General features: G+C 39.1%; 1 protein-coding gene and 1 non-coding gene across 3 annotated transcripts in view; both read right to left on the reverse strand.

Moving 5' to 3' along the window:
• FCHSD2 (FCH and double SH3 domains 2) overlaps positions 1-23,816 on the reverse strand; it is a 318,513-nt gene that overhangs the window by 17,589 nt on the left and 277,108 nt on the right. For both annotated transcript variants that reach the window (XM_008020056.3, XM_073019212.1), the window contains one exon: positions 14,508-14,669. In XM_008020056.3, coding sequence (XP_008018247.1) covers positions 14,508-14,669 — 162 coding nt within the window. The remainder of the gene's footprint in view (positions 1-14,507; positions 14,670-23,816) is intronic.
• Positions 16,214-16,320, reverse strand: LOC119626675 (U6 spliceosomal RNA). The gene has a single exon (XR_005242822.1). It is a non-coding gene; the product is annotated as a U6 spliceosomal RNA (small nuclear RNA).

The raw sequence follows: 23,816 nt of genomic DNA on the forward strand, positions 1-23,816 counted from the left end.
TAAACCTATGAAACTTTAAAAGAAAACATAGGGTAAACACTTTATGACGCTGGATTTGGCAATGATTTTTTTGGAGACAGAGTCTTGCTCTGTTGCCCAGGCTGGAGTGTAGTGGCGCGATCTTGACTCACTGCAACCTCTGCTTACTGGGTTCAAGCAATTCTCTTGCCTCAGCCTCCCAAGTAGCTGGGACTATAGGCGCACACCGCCACACCCAGCTAGTCTTTTGTATTTTAGTAGAGACGGGGTTTTACAGTGTTGCTCAGGCTGGTCTCGAACTCCTGAGCTCAGGCAATCCCCACCCCCGACCTCAATGATTTTTTAAAATATGATGCCAAAAGCATAGGCAACAAAAGAAAAAAACAGACACATTGAACCTTATCAAAATAAAAAATATGTATGCATCAAAGAACAATAGAGTGAAAAGGCAACCCACAGAATGGGATAAGGTATTTGCAAGTCATATATCTTAAAAGGGATTAATATCCAGAATATATAAAGAATCCCTAAAACTGACCACCAAAAACAAATAATCCAATTAAAAATGGGCAAAAGGTTTGAAGAGATATCTTTCCAAAGAAGATATATAAATAGCCAATAACCACATGAAAATAGCTCAACATCACTAATGATTAGGGAAATGCAAATCAAAACCACAATGAGATACCATTTCATACCCATTAGGATGCTATCTCATATATATATAGATACACACACACACACACACACACACACACACACACACACACAGAGAAAATAACAAGTGTTGACAAGGATGTGGAAAAACTGGAACCTTTATACACTGCTGGTGGGCATGTAAAATGGTACAGCTGCTATGGAAAAACAATAACATGTTTCTTCAATAAATTAAACACAGAATTACCACATAATTCAGCAATGCCATTTTGGGTATATACCCAAAAGAACAGAAAGCACAGACCTGAACAGATATTTGTAAACCAATGTTCACGGCCACATTATTCACAAAAGGTAGAAGCAACTCAAGTGTCCATTGAGAGATGAATGGATAAGTAAAATGTAGGTATATATCACAAACCAAATAAAAATGTGGCATATATACATACAATGGAATATTATTTTCTGTCTGTCTATCTATCTATCTGGTTAGAGACAGGGTCTCACTCTGCTGCCCAAGCTGGAGTGCAATGGTGCGATCATAGCTCATTGCAGCTTTGAACTCCTGGATGCAAGGGATCCTCCTACTTCAGCCCCCCAAGTAGCTGGGACTACAGGCACATGCCACCATGCCCAGTTTATTCAGTCTTAAAAAGGAGGGAAATTTTGACACATGCTACACAGAACATGGGTGATCTTTGAGGCCATTATGCTAAGTGGAATAAGCCAGTCACAAAAAGATAAAATACTCTGATTTCACTTATTTGAGGTTCCTAGAGTAGTCAAATTCATAGAGACAGAAAGCAGAATGGTGATTGTCAGAGGCTGCATGATGGGGAGTTATTGCTTAATGGGCAGAGAGTTTTACTTTAAATAGATGAAAAGAATCCTGGAGATGGGTCAGGCGGGGTAGATCATGCCTATAATCCCAGCACTTTGGGAGGCTGAGGCAGGCAGATCACGTAAGGTCAGGAGTTCGAGACCAGCCTGGTCAACATGGTGAAACCCTATCTCTCCTAAAAATACAAAAATTAGGCCAGGCACGGTGGCTCACACCTGTAATCCCCGCACTTTGGGAGGCTGAGGCAGGCAGTCCACCTGAGGTCGGGAGTTCGAGACCAGTCTAACCAACATGGAGAAACCCCATCTCTACTAAAAATACAAAATTAGCCTGGTGTGGTGGCACATGCCTATAATCCCAGCTACTCGGGAGGCTGAGGCAGGAGAATCGCTTGAACCTGGGAGGCGGAGGTTGCGGTGAGCTGAGATCGTGCCATTGCATTCCATCTTGCCTGGGCAACAAGAGCGAAACTCTGTCTCAAAAAAAAAAAAAAAAAGAGAGACCAAAATTTGCTGGGTGTGGTGGCAGGTGCCTATAATCCCAGCTGCTCAGGAGGCTGAGGCAGGAGAATCACCTGAACCCAGGAGGTGGGGGTTGCAGTGAGCCAAGATCATGCCACTTTCACTGTACTCCAGCCTGGGTGACAGGGTGAGACTCCGTCTCAAAAAAAAAAAGAGTTCTGGAGATGGATGGATGGTGGGGATGGTTCCACAACCATGTGAATGTACTTAATGCCACTAAACTTATACTTAAAATGGTATGTTTGTATATTTTACCATACACATGAACAAACATGAAAGGCACACTCCCTTCTGAAATGTAACACAAGGAAAATAATTTTTTAATCCAGTTTCAAGGTATATTACCCATCATAGCTAAAAGGCATCTATTAATTGAAATGGCATTGAGTGTAAAAAATGAGTTAGATCCATAGGCACTTAGAGCACTGTCTGTGATATATTGAATATAAATAATATTTATATCAGCATACATATCTGACAGGGGAAGGCAGAATGAGAAGAATAAAGACTGGAAAATCAAGGAAATGACTGACTTACTTTTTATATACATCTATACTCTCTGAATTATTAGAATACATATTTTACTTTTTAAATTAAAAACCTAATAAAGAAGAGACAAACAGCCTCAAATATTTGTTTCTTGCTTGCTGCACACAAGCACTTATTTGGCTGCTTTTTCCCATATTCAAACATACAAAAACACCAATGTTTACACATTTAAGGTTACAAAGAATGGACAGGCAGGATTGGCCTTCATAGAACAGCCATTAAATTAATTAAAGTATCAAATATCTACTGTATGTAGAAAACTATGCTAGCCTCTTTGACGAAGATAGAAAACGAAGGACACAGTGTCTCCTTCCAGTGGTTCACAATCCAGAGTGAGGGATACTAAAAGGAGAGGCCAAGCGCATGGCCCTGGGAATGCGGAAGAGGCCACTGGAAAGGAGTCAGGGAAGACTTCCCGGGATACGATGAGTCTAAAAGTACAGGCTGCCTAGCTGTCAAGTTTTACTTTTTCATGAATTAAAGGGCTTTCTCTTGAGTAACTATCACTAAAGTTTTGAAAGTGACTCTCCTCTTAACCACTGTTTCCCTAATAAAATTCTATAGCACTGTATACATGTATCAAAATGCCCTTCTGTATCCCATAAATAAGTATAAATATTATGTCAACTAAAAATAAAGGGAAAAAATTCTACAGAATTGTGGAGCGTTCCAGGATAAGAAATTATACATTTTTCCTGACATATTATTGCCACCATTTCAAAGCTGCTGAAATATTCTCATTGATAACTTTATTGAAAATTCTCCACAGCTTGCTCCTGTGCTATGTCTTACAAATTATTCATCTATCATCAGTCAGGTCGGTGGCAAAACAGTCTCACATCATATTGAGTCTTTTGCCACTGAATAGGAGCAAAATATTCAAAATTACAGACTTATGATTCTATTGTTTTCCAACAGGGCATTGTGCCACATAAAAGAATCATGCTAGAAACTGTCATAAAATTAACTTTAAACATATTATATATACTTAGAAGACATTGCCTTCATATTCTAGGGAAGGTTACAGGCATTTAAAAAAAAACAGTGGGTACTACAAAATCAAAACAAAACAAAACACCCATACATTTATAAAAATGTGAGTAGAACAAGTTTCCAAAAATATACATGTACTGTGCTTTGGCACTGGGAATCAATCCAAAACATTTTATCTTGGCAACCTGGTTGATACTAAACATTCCTTTTTTCCTCCTTTATTTGGAGTTGATTTTTGGATTCCCATGGAAGGCAATAAGGTTGCAGTGCCAGCAATAGGGGTCACTGTCATATGCTTCTGTGTTGCTCTAGCTGCTTTCCAAAGCATGTCATCTCAGAATAATTTCTTCCTTTTTCCAATTCCACTCTCTTAACTGAACTGTTACACTGTTTTCTTGACCCAGCATTTCTAAAATCACACGCTTCCTCTGTCTCTTAAGGACTGCTCTCTCATCCCCTTTTCTTCCTGTCCCTTGACAGAACTTTCTTCCTTTCCCCTTTTCTTCCTGTCCCTTGACAGAACTTCAATCAAAACTATTCTTTTTAGTCATACTAACATTTTTCCTTTCTTAGATGTAAAATGGTTACTTTTTTTTTTTTGAGATGGAGTTTCACTCTTGTCACCCAGGCTGGAGTGTAATGGTGTGATCTTGGCTCACTGCAACCTCTGCCTCTCGGGTTCAAATTATCCTCCTGCCTCAGTCTCCCGAGTAGCTAGGACTACAGGTGTGCGCCACCACGCCCAGCTAATTTTTTTTTTTTTTAAGTAGAGATGGGGTTTCACTATGTTGGCCAGGCTGGTCTTGAACTCCTGACCTCAGATGATCCACCTGCCTTGGCCTCCCAAAGTGCTTGGATTACAGGCGTGAGCCACCGTGCCCGACCAAAATGCTTACTCTTATTGCAGAGGCAGGCAAGATGATCTTTTTGAGTTGATTTTGGGAGCCATCTTCTTGTACTTAGCAAAAACACCTCTGAGGGGCTCAGCTTCATGGCACAATCATGAGGTAGAAAGCAGAGTCTTGGGGTCTGGCCAACTTGGGTTTGAATGCTGACTGTGTCACTTGTTGTGTGACCTTGGGCAAATTATTAAACTCCTCAATTTCAGTGACCTTGTCTCTCTAATGAAGACAATTACTTCTTTACAGGGTTAGCATAAAGATTAAATGAAGTAAAATATTTAAAATCCTAACACGTGTTTGGTGCATAGGAGGTACTTAATAAAGCATTAGCTTTTGTTTTTACGAGGAAGGGAGAATCCAGATAAAGAATCTGGTAATACCTAACACAGAGGAAGGCAGCTCCCTCAATATTTACTAATAGAACCTCTCATCTCCATTGGACAGAGAAGTGATCACAGTGGACATTACTCCAAATACAACATGAGTAAGTTATCAAAGATGATGTTAACCAAAGGAATATAAATCATTCTATTATAAAGACACATACACACGTGTGTTCACTGCAGCATTGTTCACGATAGCAAAGACATGAAATCAACCTAAATGCCCATCAATGGTAGACTGGATAAGGAAAATGTGGTACATATACACCGTGGAATACTATGCAGCCATAAAAAAGAATGAGACCATGTCCTTTGGAAGGACATGGATGGAGCTGGAGGCCATTATCCTTAGCAAACTAACACAGGAACAGAAGACCAAACACTGCATGTTCTCACTTGAAGTGGAAGCTAAATGATTAGAATATGGACACATAGAGGGGATCAACAGACACTGGGGCCTTTCAGAGGGTGGAGGGTGGAAGGAGGGAGAGGATCAGGAAAAATAACTAATGGGTATGAGACTTAATACCTGGGTGATGAAATAATCTGTACAACCCCCCCAAAACACAAGTTTACCTATGTAACAAACCTGCAATTATATCCCTGAACTTAAAATAAAAATTAAGAAAAAGATGATGCTAAAAATATCAGGAAAATGGATTTGTGCTTCCAGGCAAGATAGAGTATCAGGGATCAGATTTAACCTCCTGTCAGAAACAACTGAAAAACTGTTCAAAATATATGAAAGAACAGATTTCAAGACACTGGGCATCACTCATGAAGGACAGTGATCCCTGGGGGATGGGAAACAAACAACTCCCACAACATACTGTATGAAGAACGTTTCTAGGCTATGACATAGGGAGAAGAAACTCAGGCACATGATCGTGATCTCCCTGAACAGAGGAGATGAAACTGGGAATTTAGTAAAGCCAAAGTGGAGACAGCTCAGGATGTGGAATACAGCAGTCTCCCCTTATCCGTGGTTTGGCTTTCCATGGTGCCAGTTACCCAGTCAACCATGATGCAAAAATATTAAGTGGAAAGTTCCAGAAATAAACAAGTCATACGTTTTGAATTGTGTGCCATTCTGAGCAGCTTGATGAAATTTTACAGTGATTCACTCTGTCTCCCCAGATGTGAATCACCCCTTTGTCAAGTATATGCAAACTATGTAAGCTACTTACCCATTAGTCATTTAGTGGCCATCTCGGTTATCCCGATTGACTGTCACCATACCACAGTGCTTGTGTTCAAGTAGCCCTTATTTTACTTAATACTGGCCCCAAAGCACCAGAGTAGTGCTGCTGGCATATTGTTATAGTATTCTATTTTATTACTAGTTAGTGTTGTTAATCTCTTACTGTGCCTCATTTATAAATTCACTTTATGATAGCTATGTATGTATAGGGAAAAACACAGTATACATAGGGTTCGGTACTATCTGCGATTTCAGGCACGCACTGGAGGTCTTGAAATGTATCCCCCACAGATAAGGGGGGACTGTAATGAAGAAGAGAGAGATGCACAGAATTTAGGAAATCTGTAGAGGGTCCTCCTCAAGACTTTGGCTGAGTACTGGTCAGTACATATATGTGAAGAAATTACCCAAAGCTAGGGCTAGAAGCACTAAAAAGGATTAGAAAAAATAATCCTCAGAACTCACACAGGTCTGAGAATAACTCCCGCTCCCTCCTAAAAGAGTAAAAACCTCATAAAGCACAGGGCACCCAGTAGAGTATTAAGATTAGTAAGGATACAGAACAGCTGTCCCCAGTCTTTTAGGCACCAGGAACCAGTTTCACAGAAGACAGTTTTTCCATGGACCAGACCCTTGGGGCACCATGAGGGAAGGTTTCAGGATGAAACTGTTCCATCTCAGATTAGCAGGTATTAGATTCTCATAAGGAGGGTCCAATCTAGATCCCTCACATGTGAAGTTCACAATAAGGTTTATGCTTCTCTGAGAATCTAATGCTGCTGCTGATCTGACAGGAGGTGGAGCTCAAGCAGTAATGCTCCCTCTGAGGCCACTCACCTCCTGCTGTGTGGTTCAGTTCCTAACAGGCCACGGACCGGTAAAAGGTTTGTTCCAGTCTAGAAGACTAGAACAATACTATAACCAACTTGACTTAATTGACATGTATAGAATGTAACCCCTAACAATAGCAAAATATACATTCTTTTTTTTTTTTAAGAACACATGTAACAGTTACCAAGATATACCTTTATACTGAGTCACAAAACAAAGCTTAAAAAGTTTAAAAGGATTCAAGTATGTTATTTGACTACAATGGAAATAAACTACAAATAAACAAAAAGCTATCTGGAAAAATCTCCAAATATTTGGAAATTCAGTAACACACTTTTAATTACCCATCAGTCAAAAGAAGAAATTAAAACATAAATTAGAGGCCCGGTGCAGTGGCTCACTCCTATAATCCTAGCACTTTGGGAGGCTGAGGTGGGTGAATTGCTAGAGCTCAGGAGTTCAAGACCAGCCTGGGCAACATAGTGTGACCCCATCTCTACTAAAAATACAAAAAATTAGCTGGGCGTGGTGGTGCTGAGAGGCTGAGGCATGAGAAATCACCCGGGAGGAGGAGGTTGCCATCAGCTGAGATTGCGTCACTGCACTCCAGCCTGGGTGACAGAGTAAGACTCTGTTTAAAAAAAAAAGTAAATTGGAAAATATTTTGAAGTGGATAAAAACGATAACACAACACATCAGAATTTGTGCAATGGACCCTAAAGCAATACTTACAGGGAAATGTTTAGCACTTAATGCCAATATTCAAAAAGAAGAAAAGTCTCAAATCAATGACCTCGGTTTCTACCTTACAAATTAGAAAGGAGAAAATTAAATCCAAATTGAACAGAAGAAAGGAAATAATAAAATCCTGAGCAGAAATCAAGAAAATAGAAAAGAGAAAAACAAGAGGGAAAGATCAATAAAATCAAAAGCTGTTTCTTCGTAGAGATCCATCTAATTAATAAACATCTAGCAGAATGATCAGAAGAGAGGAGACACCACCAATATCAGGAATGAGGTGATATCACTACTAATGTTCCAGATAATCAAAGCATAAGGGAATATTATAAACAACTTTGTGCCAATAAATCTGACCACTTAGATGGAATGGACAAATTCCTTAAAAGAGACAACTTACCAAAGTTCACTCAAGAAGAATAACCTTAATAAGCCTGTATCTACTAAAGAAATTGAGTCTGTTATTTAAAAACTTCCAAAAGAAAACTCCGGGACCAGATAACAGCCCTGGTAAATTCTACCAAACATTTCAGGAAGACAAAATTCCACACAATTCTACACAAGGCTTCCAGAAACTTGAAGAGGAGAGGATACTTTTCAAATCATTTGGAGACAAGCATTATAACAAAATCAGACAAGAATACTACAAGGAAATGAATGGAGATGGAAGCATGCTTATCAGAGTCCTAGCAAACCAGTTCCAATCAATATATACAAAGGATACGGTGGGCGCGGTAGCTCATGCCTATAATCCTAGCACTTTGGGAGGCCGAGGCGGGTGGATCAACTGAGGTCGGGAGTTCAAGACCAACCTGACCAACACAGAGAAACCCTATCTCTACTAAAAAAAATACAAAATTAGCCAGGCATGGTGGCATATGCCTATAATCTCAGCTACTTGGGAGGCTGAGGCAGAAGAATCGCTTGAACCTGGGAGGCAGAGGTTGTGGTGAGCCGAGATAACGCCATTACACTCCAACCTGGGCAATAAGAGTGAAATGCCGTCTCCAAAAAAAATAAAAATAAAAATAAAAATAAAAAAAGGATAATATATCATTACCCAAGTGGGGTTTACCAGGAATGTGAAGCTGGTTTAATATCTGAAAAATCATCAATACAATTAAATCATATTAGCAGACTAAAAAAGAACCATTTGACAAGATCCAACATCCATTTCTATTAGCAAACAAAATAGAAACAGAAGAAACTTCTTTAACATGATAAAGGGCATCTACAAAAACCCTACTGCTAACTTTATACTTAATGGTGACAGACTGAATGCATTCTTGCTAAAAGTTCAAGAACAAGGCAAGGATTTCTGCTGACTCTCACCACTTCTACTCAGCAATTTTATAGTAAGAAGGAAAAAGGAATACAAATAGGAAAAGAATAAGTAAAACTGTCTTTATTTGCAGGTGACATGGTTATACAGAAAATCCCATGGAATTTACAAAAGAGCTGTTAGAACTAGTAAGTGTGTTTAGCAAGATTGCAGGACACAAGATCAATATACAACAACCAACTGTATTTTTACAGATTAGCAATGAACAACTGGAAATTGAAATTTAAAAAATCATTTACAATAGCATCAAAATTATGAAATAGGGATAAGTCTGACACAGGATGTGAAAGATCTATCTACTGAAAACTTGTACAAAACATTGCTGAGAGAAATTAAAGTCCTAAATAAATGGAGAAGTATATTATGTTCATGGATTGATGGATTGGAAAACTAAATATTGTTAACATGGCAATGTTATCTTCCAGTTGATCTATACAGTCATCATAATCCTAATAAAAATCCTGATAGGCTTTTTGGGGTAGAAAACCAATTTTAAATTCATATGGAAATGCAAAGGACCTAGAATACCCAAAACAACTTTGATAAAGAAGAAAGTTGGAGGACTTACACCACCTGAGGTCATGACTTATTCTAAAATTACAGTAATTAAGGCAGTGTAGTACTGGCATCAAGCTGGACAAATAGATCAATGGAACAGAATAAAATGTCAAGAAACAGACCCATACATATATGATTAATTTTTTTTTTTAAAGAGACAAAGTCTTGCTCAGCTTCCCAAGTTGGAATTCTGTGGCATAATCATAGTTCACTGTAACTTTGAACTTCTGGGTTCAAGATATCTTCTTGCCTTAGCCTCCTGAGTAGCTAAGACTGCCAGAATGTACCACAGTGCCTGGCTAGTTGAAATTTTTTTTTTTTCTTTTTTTAGAGACAGGGTCTACTGTGTTGCTCAGGCTGATCTCAAACTCCTGGCCAGAAGAGATCCTCCCACTTAGCCCAATGTGTTGGGAATACAGGTGGGCCTGAATAACTGATTTTTGACAGTGATGCAAAGGCAATTCAGTGGAGAAAGGACAGTTAAAAAAAAGTTCCAAAAAGGGACAAAGAACTCTGACTTACTCTGTTTACCATAATCAAAGATGAGCTCATGCTGAATTACAGATTTAAATGTAAAACCTAAAACTATAAAACTTCTAGAAGAAAACCTAGGAGAAAATCTTTATGACCTTGGTTTTAGGCAAAGATTTCTTAGCTACCACACCAAAAATACGATCCATAAAAGAAAAATTGGTAGGTTGGACTTCATTAAAATTAAACATTTGTGCCCTTTGAAAGATATTAAGGAAATAAAAAAATAAGCCACAGACTAGAAGAAAATTACATAAATCAAAATATCTGATAAAGGATTTGTATTCAGAGTATAAACTCTTAAAATGCAATAAAAAGAAAACAAACCTAATAAAAAATAAACAAAGATTTGAACAGACACTTCACCAAAGAAAATATACAGATGCAAACAAACACATGAAAAGATGCTCAACATTATCAGGGAAATGGAAATTAAAATGACAATGATTTACAACATCACACCTATTAGAATGTCTAAAGTTAAAAAGACTGACTATACTAAGTGTTGCCAAGATTGTGGAATAACTGAAACACTAGTACCCTATTGATGGGACTGTAAAATGGTATAACCACTTTGGAAAACAGTTTGTCAGTTTCTTAAAATGTTAAATAAATACCTATTGTATGACCCAGCCACAGCATATGATCTTAGCAGTTTTAGGAACTCCTTATCTTACCCTTATCTCCAACATCGTTATTGAGCATGGTCCTCACAAAGACCAGAGTCAGAATTTATTTATATGCAACTCTGCAGATGTTCATACTCTAAGGGAGGCTGTACAACAGAGTAGACTGGCAGTTTGCCTTTGTACATTAGTTGGGGAAAGTGGCTGAAAACAGGGAAGTGATGTTAAGACTGTGGGCTATAGTTTGAAAATGCAAGAAATAAAAGAACAGGGTGGGTGTAGTGGCTCACAAATAAAAGAATAGAAAGAATAAAGATATGGGCTGGGTGTGGTGGCTCATGCCTGTAATACCAGCACTTTGGGAGGCCAATGTGGGTGGACTGCTTGAGCCTAGGAGTATGAGACTAGCCTGGGCAACATGGTGAAAATACAAAAATTAGCTGGGCATGGGGGCATGAGCCTGTAGTCCCAGCTACTCAGGAGGCTGAGGCAGGAGGATTCATTGAGCCCCAAAGGTTGAGGCTGCAGTGAGCCATCGACAGCACCACTGCACTTCAGCCTGGGTGATAGAGCAAGACTGTCTCCACACAAACAAACAAAAATACACATTATGTTGTATGCTATAAATATATACAATTTTTTGCAAATTAAAAAATAAATAAATAAAAAAGTAAATACACTGAATTGCTAGCTGTACTGTTATAAGGATGGAGCTATTAATCATTTTCTTCTTTATTGTATTTTCCAATTTTTTAGTAATCTGCTTACATAACTTTTTCTATTGTAGAATTAATATAATTTCAAAAGTCAGGTTGTCATCTTGGTATGGCTTTTGAGTAAGAGAAACCCGACAACAAGAGAAGGGAGGCCGAGTGACACAGGCTGATGGGGTCACTGGCAGCAATCTAACAGGGGAAGCAGCACGCAGGCTCTGGCCACCTGCAGCTGAGGAACTGTGTCAGTGGACTGTTCTCCTTTAAAAACAATGTTGCTATACTCTGGAATTCCTTTCTTCCAATCTTACATTCTGTACCTTAACATGATACAGAAGGCAGAGTTAATACCCAAGTAAGTATAGTTCCTTCCTTATTCTATAAGGGAGTAGCCTGTGTCTTTTTAAAACATTTATCTTCCACAAGGCATTTTCAGTTGCACTACTATTAATGTCTAACAGTAGTATTAATCATGTTTTCCAGATGACGAATGGTTTTGTTGGCACCTGTAATGGAAGAAATAATTTAGCCTCTAGAATGTGTATTTCTGCTTCATGTTCCTTAGCCAGCTAGCTGTCAGTATGAAGAGATACAGCCCCCTCTAAATAATTTCAGTGCTGTTATTTAAAAGCAGATTAAATAAATATGGGTCCTCATTAAGCTATTTTGTGCCTATGTCTCTCCTTTATTTATATTATTAAATCTTCCACAAAATGTCATCTCTCAGTTGAAAGATGCAGGTTCATAAGATTGACTAGGGAGAAGAACAACATGGGACGGGAATGCAAAATGCTCCCTTCACAGAGGATATGATATGCCTCTAGATGAGTGATTTCTCTGGACAGGTCTCAATGCTTACTACTACTGTACTAGGCACAACTCCTTCATTTCCTTCCTTCACAACGAGAACAGCCCTTCTTTATCTCCCGTTAAAATTCTTCAAGGACTATTCCAAATGACATATCCTCCATGGGGCACACTTTCTTCCCTATTCTAGCTGATATTGAGCTTTTCTGACAGTATTTCAAAGAATCACAAGATTCTGGAGTTGGTTGGTGGGGGGGATGGTGGGAATCTGAGAGTCTTTTAATCTTTCTTTCGGAAACACAAGAGAAGTGACTTTTTCCAAGGTGTGCAGATGAGTTAGAAGTAAGCAATTCCAAGTTTGCTACACAGTAGCCCAGTCATACACTGCCATGTATCACTAAGATCTATAAAGGTCTGTCTGGTCTCCTAGCTTGTAAACTCTATGAGGAAGGAGACCAAGTTTTGTTCATCTTCAGTTTGCCCAGGAAGTAAGTACAAAGTTAGGTGGTATGCGCCTGCTCAGTTCAAAGTCAGATGGTATGTGCCTGCTCAATTGATTTGGTTAGAAAAGGTGCTAGTTGAAGGAAAATCATGGGTTTGATTGGTTGGAAACAGTCCTGCTGTAGAAGCCCAAAGCAAGTGGGCCTGGAATTTGTTGTCATCAAAAACTCTACAACAATCTGAAGTAGATGAGCATTATGACTTTTAGAAAGCGCAATAGTAGGAGATACTCCATGAGATGGAGCAACTCTGTTCTGTTTTTCTTTTTTTGGAGATGGAGTTTCACTCTTGTCACCCAGGCTGGAGTGCAATGGCATGATTTCAGCTCCCTACAACCTCTGCCTCATGGGTTCAAGCAATTCTTCTGTCTCAGCCTCCCGAGTAGCTGGGATTATGGATGTCCGCCACCATGCCTGGCTAATTTTTGTATTTTCAGTAGAGACAGTGTTTCACCATGTTGGCCAGGCTGGTCTCGAACTCCTGACCTCAGGTGATCCATCTGCCTCAGCCTCCCAAAGTGCTGGGATTACATGTGTGAGCCACCACGCCCGGCCGGAGCAACTCTGTTCTAATAACAACTGGGGAAGCGCTTGTAACCCCAAAGTCAAGTGGGTGATGTTTCTTTTTCCCTCCAGCTGGATTAACATTAATAGTTAAACGAAAATAAAGCTTCAATAGATTGTTTTTCCTTAAAATGTAGACCCACACATAATCCTTTTTAAATGTGCAAGTGTATTCTCATTAGAAAATCAGAATGCTATGTAAAAAAACTTCAGGAATGTTTTAAAATTTTGGCCAGTTTCTCTAGCAAGCCTGCCTGATATCTGAAGAGCACAACATTTAAAGAGGCACTATGAAGATAGTGGGAAGTTGGGAGGTTAGAAGTTTAGCTTTTAGTTTGCTAGTATTCCAACTACCTACTCAGCCATCCAGCCATTCACTCCTTCCTTCAAAAAATATTTAAGTACCTACTATGTGTCAGGCACTTTGCTGTGCAGAGCAGGGAACCAGGAAGATATGGCAATTACATTCTAGAGAGGAAAACAATAAACAAAAGAAAACAAATAAAGAAGGCAAGTTCAAACTATAATAAATACCATTGAGGAAATAAACAGGATGACAGAGAGTAATGGGTGGGGAGGTGACAGTAGGAATTACATTAGTCTGACTAGCAAGGCATCACGTATCCACCTATGTAATATCAGGCAAATGAACTTTTCTAGTACTTAGATCTCCAACATGAAAAACTAAGGTTGAACCAAATGACATCAGAGTGGAAAAAGCCCTGGACTTGAAGTAAGGAAACTTAAGCTGTGTCCTGGCCTTGCCTGTAAACAAACTCACCTACACTCTCTCTATGTAAGGAGAATATGAAAGCTGTTAAGAGTTGAAGTCACCTCAGACTAAGCCCACACACTAAGAAGAGCATTCCTTTCACTTAAGATTGTGTGCAAATCTCTGGATGTTTATTTTCATTTTCACTAAAGATGACCTCCGAGAACTTCAGAGACACTAAATTGTTTTCTATTCTATTACTTCCAGACATGAAGCATATTTACCCTATGAATGGGATGAGTTTGGTAGATAGGCATTGATAACCCAAATAGTGATAACATATTCTTCATCATACATTAAAAAATACACTCATTTTTTTCCTCTCTTTCATTTCCTGCAATAATTTTAAATCAATTAGTGATAGGCTGAAGAATAAAACCTAAACCACTAGCAAACTATTATCTTTTTAAAAAATTTTGGCTATTAATAAGTTTGGCTATAGAGTCAAAGCATCCTTCAATGAAAATCAACTTATCATATCCAAGAAAAGAAATCATACCGAGTGTAAAGTGCCATTACTGGTCACTGCAGAAGGGCGGGCCCATCGCTCATTTTCCAGTTCTTCCATTACTTGGCTCATGGCACTCTTTAGCCATGTGTCCACAGAAACACCGATCTGCTTTAGCAGGTCCAGCCGAGCTTCAGCTTTCAATTTAATTATCTACAGAACGAAGAAAATGGTCAGAAGTCAAGGCTTTTATTATTCACAATAGCAAAGATAAGGAATCAACCCAAATTACCATCAATGATCAAATGGATAAAGAAAATGTGGTACATATACACCATAGAATACTATGCAGCCATAAAAAGGACAGAGATCACGTGCTTTGCAGGGCCATGGATGGAACTGCATGCCATTATCCTCAGCAAACTAAGACAGGAACAGAAAACCAAACACTGCATGCTCTCACTTATAAGTGGGAGCTGAACAATGAGAACATATGGACACATGAGTGGGGGAGAACAACACACACTGGGGCCTGTGAGGGGATCATGGGTGGGGAAAGAGAGCATTAAGAAGAACAGCTAATGGAGCTGGGCTTAATAGCTAGGTGATGGGTTGATCTGTGCAGCAAACCACCATGACACATATTCCAGTATTACTTTTGCTCCACCCTAATAACAAACCTGCACATTCTGCACATGCATCCTGGAACTTAAGTGCTGAAAAAAAAAAATTAGCTAGGCATGGTATCACGGGCCTGTAGTCCCAGCTACTTGGGAGGCTAAGGTGGGAGGATCACTTGAACCCAGGAAGGGGAAGTTGCAGTGAGCGGAGATCACACCACTGCACTCCAGCCTGGGTGACAGAACAAGACTCTATTTAAAAAAATAAAACAAAACAAACAAACAAACAAACAAATAAAAAACCCTAGAAAGTATACAACTGTTATGAAAGGAAATTACTTAAAAGGAAAAGAATCATACATGATCCTATCAGTCTTACACGGCAAATATTCTCAAGGCTTTGTCCACATGCAGACATATTTTTGCACAACTGTATTCTTTGTAGCAATGTAGCTTTTATTTTTTAAGTTACCATTTTTTTTTTAATTTTTAATTTTTAATTTTTTTGAGGTGGAGTCTCACTCTGTCACCCAGGCTGGAGTGCAGTGGTGTGATCTTGGCTCATTGCAACCTCTGCCTCCCAGGTTCAAACAATTCTCCTGCCTCGGCCTCCCAAGTAGCTGGGATTACAGGTGTGTGCCACCACATCTGGCTAATTTCTGTATTTTTAGTAGAGTCGGGGTTTTGCCAAGTTGGCCAGGCTGGTGTCGAACTCCTGACCTCAGGTGATCCACCTGCTTCAGCCTCCCAAAGTGCTGGGATTGCAGGCGTGAGCCACCTCACCCAGACAAGTTACCATTTATTATAAACTTCTTGTTTATATCCCTATCAAAAAAAGGAAATCAAGCCTTTTTCCCCTTCAAATTAATCAAGTTCTTCCTAATCGATTAATTAGAACAATCTTGATATTTACTAGCAACTCTTCCCTGGCACAGATGCTGATTTTTCACTTGGAGCAGGGCAAGAGAAGGGGAGAGAGAGGGGAGATAGTGAAGAAGGGAAAGAGAGGGTGGAGGGGGTGGAGGGAAGAAGAGAGAGAGAGAGAGAGACAGAGGCAGAGAGACAGAGATCAGGAACAAAAGAAAAGAATCAGGGTGTCCTAACAATGAAATACTTGCTTTTTTTTTTTTTTTAAATAAAAGTATGGAATGCTTCATGAATTTAAGTGTCATCTTTGCATAGGAGCCATGCTAATCTTCTCTGTATCGTTCCAATTTTAGTATATGTGATACTGAAGTGAACACATACTTGCATTGCATCAAGGGCACAGTATTGATGATAGATCAAATATAACTTGTGAAGAGGAAGAGATCAAGAGTGATAAAGTCTGCTTCCTTTTCCTGTTCATAAGGCTATGCCTCAGAACATCCTGAAATCCAGCATTTTCAGTAGCCTTCTAACCCGTCTCCTGGACTTTGTATTCTCCTCTGTAATCCGTCTTTTACAGTCTGTGAATGACCTCATCATGTTGTTCCCCTGTTAAAAAACTTTCATAACTCCTGATTACCTACTGAGTAAAGAATTAACTAATTCTTAACTAGGAATAAAAAATATCTTTCACAGTTTGGCTGAGTTATTTCCTTCTACTGCTTCTTTCCACACCCCCCCACCCCCATGCTCCCACTCCACTGTCCCACTTGCTATTCCTCTGATCCATCATGTGCTTGCGTGCCTGTGTGCCTTCTCATTGCTTTTTGATGCCTGGTGAGTGGCTTATCTTTTGACAGTCTGTTCAAATATTACCCTTTCCACAAAGATTTTTCTAAGTATTTTTCCACCTTCCTCAGGCAGTTAATAACTCCTTTTTCTCTGCTCCTAAAGCACTCCATATAGATCTAATTACAATGTGATAGGCACTAAATTATACTTAGCTATTTAACTAAGTATGACTGTTTGATATAACTGGGGGCTCCTTTAAGACTTGAGCATTGACATTCAGCGTTATTCTCCTGTTACGTGTTCAGTAACCTTTTTTGAATAAATATCCTATATAACTGTGCTTCTACTTTTCCAAGAAAAGACTGAATGGGCTCTACCAATTCTTTCAAGATTGGCTCTACCAATCTTGAAAGACTGCCATTCAATGATACTGAGTTACAAACTACTGTGTCTCTTTAATAACAATAATTTTTAATATTAAAGAACTTCTCTGTAACAATTCTAACATTCTTCAGCACAAGCTTAAAGAATTCCCCTTTTGGGTCGGGCATGGTGGCTCACGCCTGTAATCTCAGCACTTCGGGAAGCTGAGGGGGGCAGATCACGAGGTCAGGAGATCGAGACCATCCTGGCTAACACGTTGAAATCCTGTCTCTACTAAAAATACAAAAAACTAGCTCGGTGTGGTGGCAGGTGCCTGTAGTACCAGCTACTACGGAGGCTGAGGCAGGAGAATGGCACGAACCTGGGAGGCGGAGTTTGCAGTGAACCAAAATCGTGCCACTGTACTCCAGCCTGGGTGACAGTGTGAGACTCCGTCTCGGGGGAAAAAAAAAAAAAAAAGAATTCCCCCTTTGACTTGTTGACTTGGCTGCCTTTATTGATTAACTTGTTTGTCAACTAACAGTAATATCTTTGCTTTTAAACTAAATTTATGATGTGGCTGGCAGAAATAGCAGAGATTGAGAATAAAAAGTTCCTATTCTCCAAATTCAGGAAAGGGAATAACTGTTTATTCTTTAGCCCTTGTTCCATAAACCATAAACGAGTAGCCACAGAACCAGTTTTAAATCCCTTCTGATCAGAAAGTAACTGCCGGCCGGGTGCAACGGCTCACGCCTGTAATCCCAGCACTTTGGGAGGCCAAGGTGAGCAGATCACTAGGTCAAGAGATCGAGACCATCCTGGTTAACACGGTGAAACCCCGTCTCTAGTGAAAATACAAAAATTTAGCTGGGCGTGGTGGCGGACGCCTGCAGTCCCAGCTACTCGGGAGGCTGAGGCAGGAGAATGGCGTGGACCCAGGAGGCGGAGCTTGCAGTGAGCCGAGATCGTGCCTCTGCACTCCAGCCTGGACGACAGAGACTCCGTCTCAAAAAAAAAAAAAAAAAAAAGAAAGTAACTGCTGCTTTGCTCCAACAGCCATGCCTCTGAAAGTCGGCTAATCTGTGACAGCTTCTGCTTCTACTAGTCCTCCAAACTCTAAACACCATGGCTAAAAGTGAGTCAACTCCTTAAAACATTCCTAGTTTTGAAAATCTGCCAATCCCTGACATTCAACCTTCTCAAAACCGTATATATATCAACTCTTGCTTTGTTCAGAGTGAATGTGTTTCGTGTCATTCTCTTTTCTTAGCAAGTAATACATTCAGCCTCTTTTGCATAGCAAGTAATGCATCCAGCTTCATTGTTTCACATATGCAAGTGGTGATCTCTCCTTAACATTTAAGGTTCCACTAAGTTAATTTTGAGGACTCTCATTTGGTGGCTTTCTGTGGGACTCTTGGACTTGTTTGTAGTAGTCCAAGCTACTCAGAAGACTGAGGAGGGAGGCTCACTTGAGTCCAGGAGTTTGAGGCTACAGTGAGCTATGATCATGCCTCTGAATACGTAGTCATTGCACTCCAGTGACAAATACTTTTGGTACACATTTTTTTTTTTTTTTTTTAAGAGCCAGAGTGGTTGCTCTTGCCCAGGCTGGTCTCGAACTCCTGAGCTCAAGCAATCTTCCTACCTTGGCCTGCAAAAGTGTTGGGATTACAGGTGTGAACTGCTGTGCCCAGCAGGTACATAATTTTGATTTCCCTCCGAATTCTCTGCTTGGCGAGTTGATATCAAAAACAATTTGTGTTCTGACTTGTTTTACTGGGCTTTCTTTGCTGAATTAATTTTTTTATATTAATGTTTTTAAGCAAATAGACTTTTATAAAAATTGAGGTAAAACATTACATAAAATTTACTGTATGAACCATTTTAAAGTATATAATACAATGGTTTGGGGTATCACATACATCTTTATATAAGATAATTGGAATTTTTGGCTTAGAGGCATGCCATTTGGTAAATACTCTTGCAAAAATCGGCTTATTTTCATAATTTTCTCTTTTTGGTAAAAATTTATTGACATATAGCTCAGGTGACAAAGACCTTTTGGCACACAACCCTTTTTTTTTTTTTTAGGACCATACAATTCACTCAAGTCTGAGATTCAATGGCTTATAGTATATTCACAGCACATGCAACCATCACCACAGTCAATTTTAAAATATTTTATAACCTCCAAAAGAAATCATGAACCATTTACCTATTGCTCTCCAGCCCCCTATTCCTTGCAGTCTTGACAACTGCTATTCTACTTTCTGTCTATATAGATTTGTCTATTCCAGACATTTAACACATATCAAATAATACATGGTCTTTTATGACTAACTTCTCTCACTTTGCATAATATTTTCAAGATTCATCTATGTTGTAATATGTATCAGTATTTCATTCCTTTTAATGACCAAATAACATTCTATTGTGTGGATATACATTAGAATGTTTATCCATTTGTCAGTTGGTAGTCATTTAGGTTGTTTCTATTTCTTGGCTATTATGAATAATATTGCTATAAACGTGTGTGTACAAGTTTTAGTGTGGACATGTTTTCACTTCTTTTGGGTTTATACATAGGGCTGGCATTGCTGGATCATGAAGTAATGCTAAGTTTAACCATCTGGGGAAATACTAGACTGTTTTTGAACGTGGCTCTATCATTTGATTCCACCAGTAGGGTATGAGGGTTTCTCCACGTTCTGGTAATCGCTTGTTAATGTCTGCCTTTTGATTCTAGCCATGCTAGTGTGTATAAAGTGGTATCTTACTGTTGTTTGCATTTTCCTGGATAACTATTAATGTTAGGAATCTTAGGCCAGGCACGGTGGCTCATGCCTATAATCCCAGCACTCTGGGAGGCTGAGGTGGGTGGATCACGAGGTCAGGAGTTTGAGACCAGCTTGGCCAACACAGTGAAACCCTGTCTCTACTAAAAATACACAAAATTAGCTGGGCGTGGTGGCGAGTGCCTGTAATTCCAGCTACTCAGGAGGCTGAGGCAGGAGAATTGCTTGAACCCGGGAGGTGGAGGTTGCAGTGAACTGAGATCAGGCCATTGCACTCCAGCCTGGGCCACAGTATGAGATTCGGTTTCAAAAAAAAAAAAAAGAGAATCTTTTCATGTAGTTATTTATTGGTCATTCGTACATCTTCTTTGGAGAAATGTCTATTCAGATCCTTTTCCCATTTTTAAGTTGAGTATTTTTCTTTGCCTTTTTATTATTACGAGTTTTAATATATTCTAGAAGCAAGTTTCTATCAGATACATGATTTGCAAATATTTTCCCCCATTCTGTGGGCTGTCTTTCATTTTCTTGATAGCGTCCTTTGAAACATGAAAGTTTTAAATTTTGATGATGTCTAATTTATCTAGTTTTTCTTTTGCTGCTTAGGCTTTGGTGTTATATCTAAGAAACTAATCCAAAGCCACAAAGACTTACCCCTGTGTTTTTTTTTTTTTTTTTTTTTTGTAAGTTTATTAGCTTTCGCAGTTACATTTAGGTGTTCATTGTGAGTTAGTTTGTATATATGATGTGAAGTGGGGTTGTTAAGATAATTAACTGGAAATTCATTAAACTGAGGCAGCTCCAGCATCCCGGCTTCCTATGTAAGCAAACCAAAACTCAACTCAGTATAAATGGTAAAACAAAACTGAAGCTTAACCAATCAAAAACTGCCAACTACCTTCTAACTAGAAACTTTCCACCGGAATGATCCAAAAAAGGCTACTACTATGCCACTTTAACCAATCAAATATTTGCTTTGTTTTGCTTCTGAGTTCACCCTATAAAAGCATTCCTCTGGTGTTCCATTGGTGGAACTCTGAACTGCATATGATCTGGTGCTGCCCAAGTAATTATTGCTATTTTCTCAAATAAAAAACAATTTAATGTGCCTAAGTTTATCTTTTAACAGAGTCAAACTTCATTCTTTTGCATATGGATATCCACTTGCCCTACCACCATTCTAGTATGCGTTTGCTTTTTTAAGAGACAGGGTCTCACTGTTGCCCAAGCTGGAATGCAGTGGTATGATGATAGCTCACTGTAGCCTCGAACTGCTGGGCTCAAGTGATCCTCCCACTGTAGCCTTCCCAGTAGCTAGGACTACAGGTGCATGCCACCATGCCTGGCTAATTTTTAAATTTTTTTGTAGAGACAGCCATCTCACTATGTTGCCTAGGCTGATCTTGAACTTCTGGCTTCAAGTGATCCTCCTGACTTAGTCTCCCAAAATGCTGGGATTACAGGTGTGAGCCACTGTGCCTGACCTCATTTCTTTATTCATTTTAAAATAATGTTTTTATTTTTGTTTTTTAAAAGTGAACCAACAAGCTCTTTCTTAGAAATCACATATGCAAGACATTTAATTGTGGAAGCAGAAAAGAGAGAAGTATTCAGTACATTCTATTTTCTCAAAGAAGTTATTCAAGTAATCTAGTTTTTATAAGATTTATTTTGTCAGTATTTTACCAAACAACAGATAAACATGGTATTTGCCAACTCAGATTGACTGCAGTTCCAGAATTAAACACTGTTATCTTCCCTTTAGGGTTTCAGTTGCTTATAAGTTAAAAATTGTCTAAAAGCAGAACTTTCTAGTGTTCTCAAATGAATTTTCATGATTTGCCAACTGATTAAAAAATTTCAGAGCATAGCTCTCTGTAAACTTGATGGCATTCCAGATACTACTTGACCAAATCATTTTTAGAACCTTTAAAGAGGTAGAACTTTTAAAAATAATATTTAAAAAGTCCAGATATTTTAGGATACATAATCTTGGTTTATAAACACAGTCAATTACCTAGATTTTAACACAAAATTTAACATAAGCACATATAAGTGTAAAGCTATAGTTGAATTTCAAGTCTGTAAATCTAATTTGGACTTAATTCATTTGCCTTCAACATATCTCTTCTTTAAGGACAAGGACTGTGAGTATTATATTACTATTTAGGACAGTGCTTTACTTGTAGGATAAAATCTATCTAGCTATTGTTTATTTGACAGGGTCACGCTCTGCTGCCCAGGCTGGAGTGCAGTGGTGCAATAATAGCTCACTGTAACCTTCAATTTCTCCTGAGTGGTTGGGACCAGAGGCAGGTGCCACCACACCTAGCTAACGTTAAAGTTTTTTGTAGAGATGGGGTCTTGCTATGTTGCCTGGTTGGTACCAAACTCCTGGCCTCAAATGATCCTCCTGCCCTGGCCTCCCAAAATGCTGGAATTAGAAGTGTTAGCCACCATGCCTAGACCCTAAACTCCATTTTATAGATGAGAAAAATGATTTAATCACGGTCATACCAACTGTGGTAACCCGTTATATTAAAGGTTCCCAAATAATCATGCTTCCTGGTATCCATGTAGTCTACTCCCACCATGATTCTGGGCTTGTCCATGTGATTTGCATTGGCTAGTGGGGCATTTGCCAATTTAATGGAAGCAGATGACCCTCAGTAAGTGCTATTTCGACTTGACTTCTTGAAATATGCTGTCACCATGCTGGGGAAGTCCAGTTTAACCCATAAGCTGATGAAAGACCACAGGGGCAAAAGGCCCAGCCATCGCAGCTGAGCCTAGCCCTCTGGCCGATCATCTAGCTGAGTGTAATTGCTTGAGTAATCTCAGGCAAAACCAGCAAAAGAAATGACTAGTTGGCCTGGCACAGTGGCTCACACCTGTGATTCCCCACATTTTGGGAGGCCGAGGTTGGAGGATTGCTGAGCCCACGAATTCGAGGTTTGAGACCAGTCTGGGCAAAATAGCGAGACCCTGTCTCTATAAAGAATAAAAATAAAATATTAGCTGGGTTTGGGGGTACATGCCTGTAGTCCCAGCTATTTGGGAGGCTGAGGTGGGAGGATTGCTTGAGGCCAGGAGGTTGAGGCTGCAGTGAGTTGTGCCACTGCAGTCCAGCCTGCAGGACAGAGTGAGATGGTCTCAAAAGAAAATAAAAGAATAAAAGGAAATGCACAGTCAGCACCCAGAAAGGCAACAGATAATAAACCACTGTTGTTTTTGCCATAAAGTGTGGGGTGGTTTTCAAATGCAGCAACAGATTACTGTGTTTGAACAGCATAATCTCCAAGTATTTGGGTGTTTTCTAGCCATCTTTCTATTATGGATTTTTAATATAAGTCTAATTAATCAAGAACTTACTATGTATAATATCAATCCTTTTAAACTTATTGAAACAGGTTTATGGTCCAGTGTATGGTCTTGTTGAATGTTCTATGTGTACTTTAAAAGAACATATTTTCTACTCATATGCAGTGGAGAGTTCGATGAATGCCAATTAGGTAAAGTTGGTTAATGATGTTCATTTTCTATATCCTTACTGATTCTCTATCTTCTTGTTCTATCAATTACTGAAAGAGGGATGCTGAAGTCTCCAACTACAATTGTAGATTTGTCTATTTCTTCTTTCAGTTCTGCCAGTTTCTGCTTTATGTATTTTGTAACTTTATTATTATATATACATCTAGGACTGAAATATATTCTTGATGAAATATCTTTAAAAAATCATTATGTATTATCCTTCTTAATATTCCTTGTCCTAAAACGTATTTTGTCTAACATTAATATAATCACTTCATTTTTTTTGTTAGACAGGGTCTGGACTTTGTTGTCCAGGCTGCAGTGCAGTGGTGTGATCACGGCTCAGTGCAGCCTCAATCTCCAGGGCTCATCCTCCTACCTCACCG

Source organism: Chlorocebus sabaeus, chromosome 1 (genome assembly GCF_047675955.1).
Source record: "Chlorocebus sabaeus isolate Y175 chromosome 1, mChlSab1.0.hap1, whole genome shotgun sequence".
NCBI lineage: Eukaryota > Metazoa > Chordata > Mammalia > Primates > Cercopithecidae > Chlorocebus > Chlorocebus sabaeus.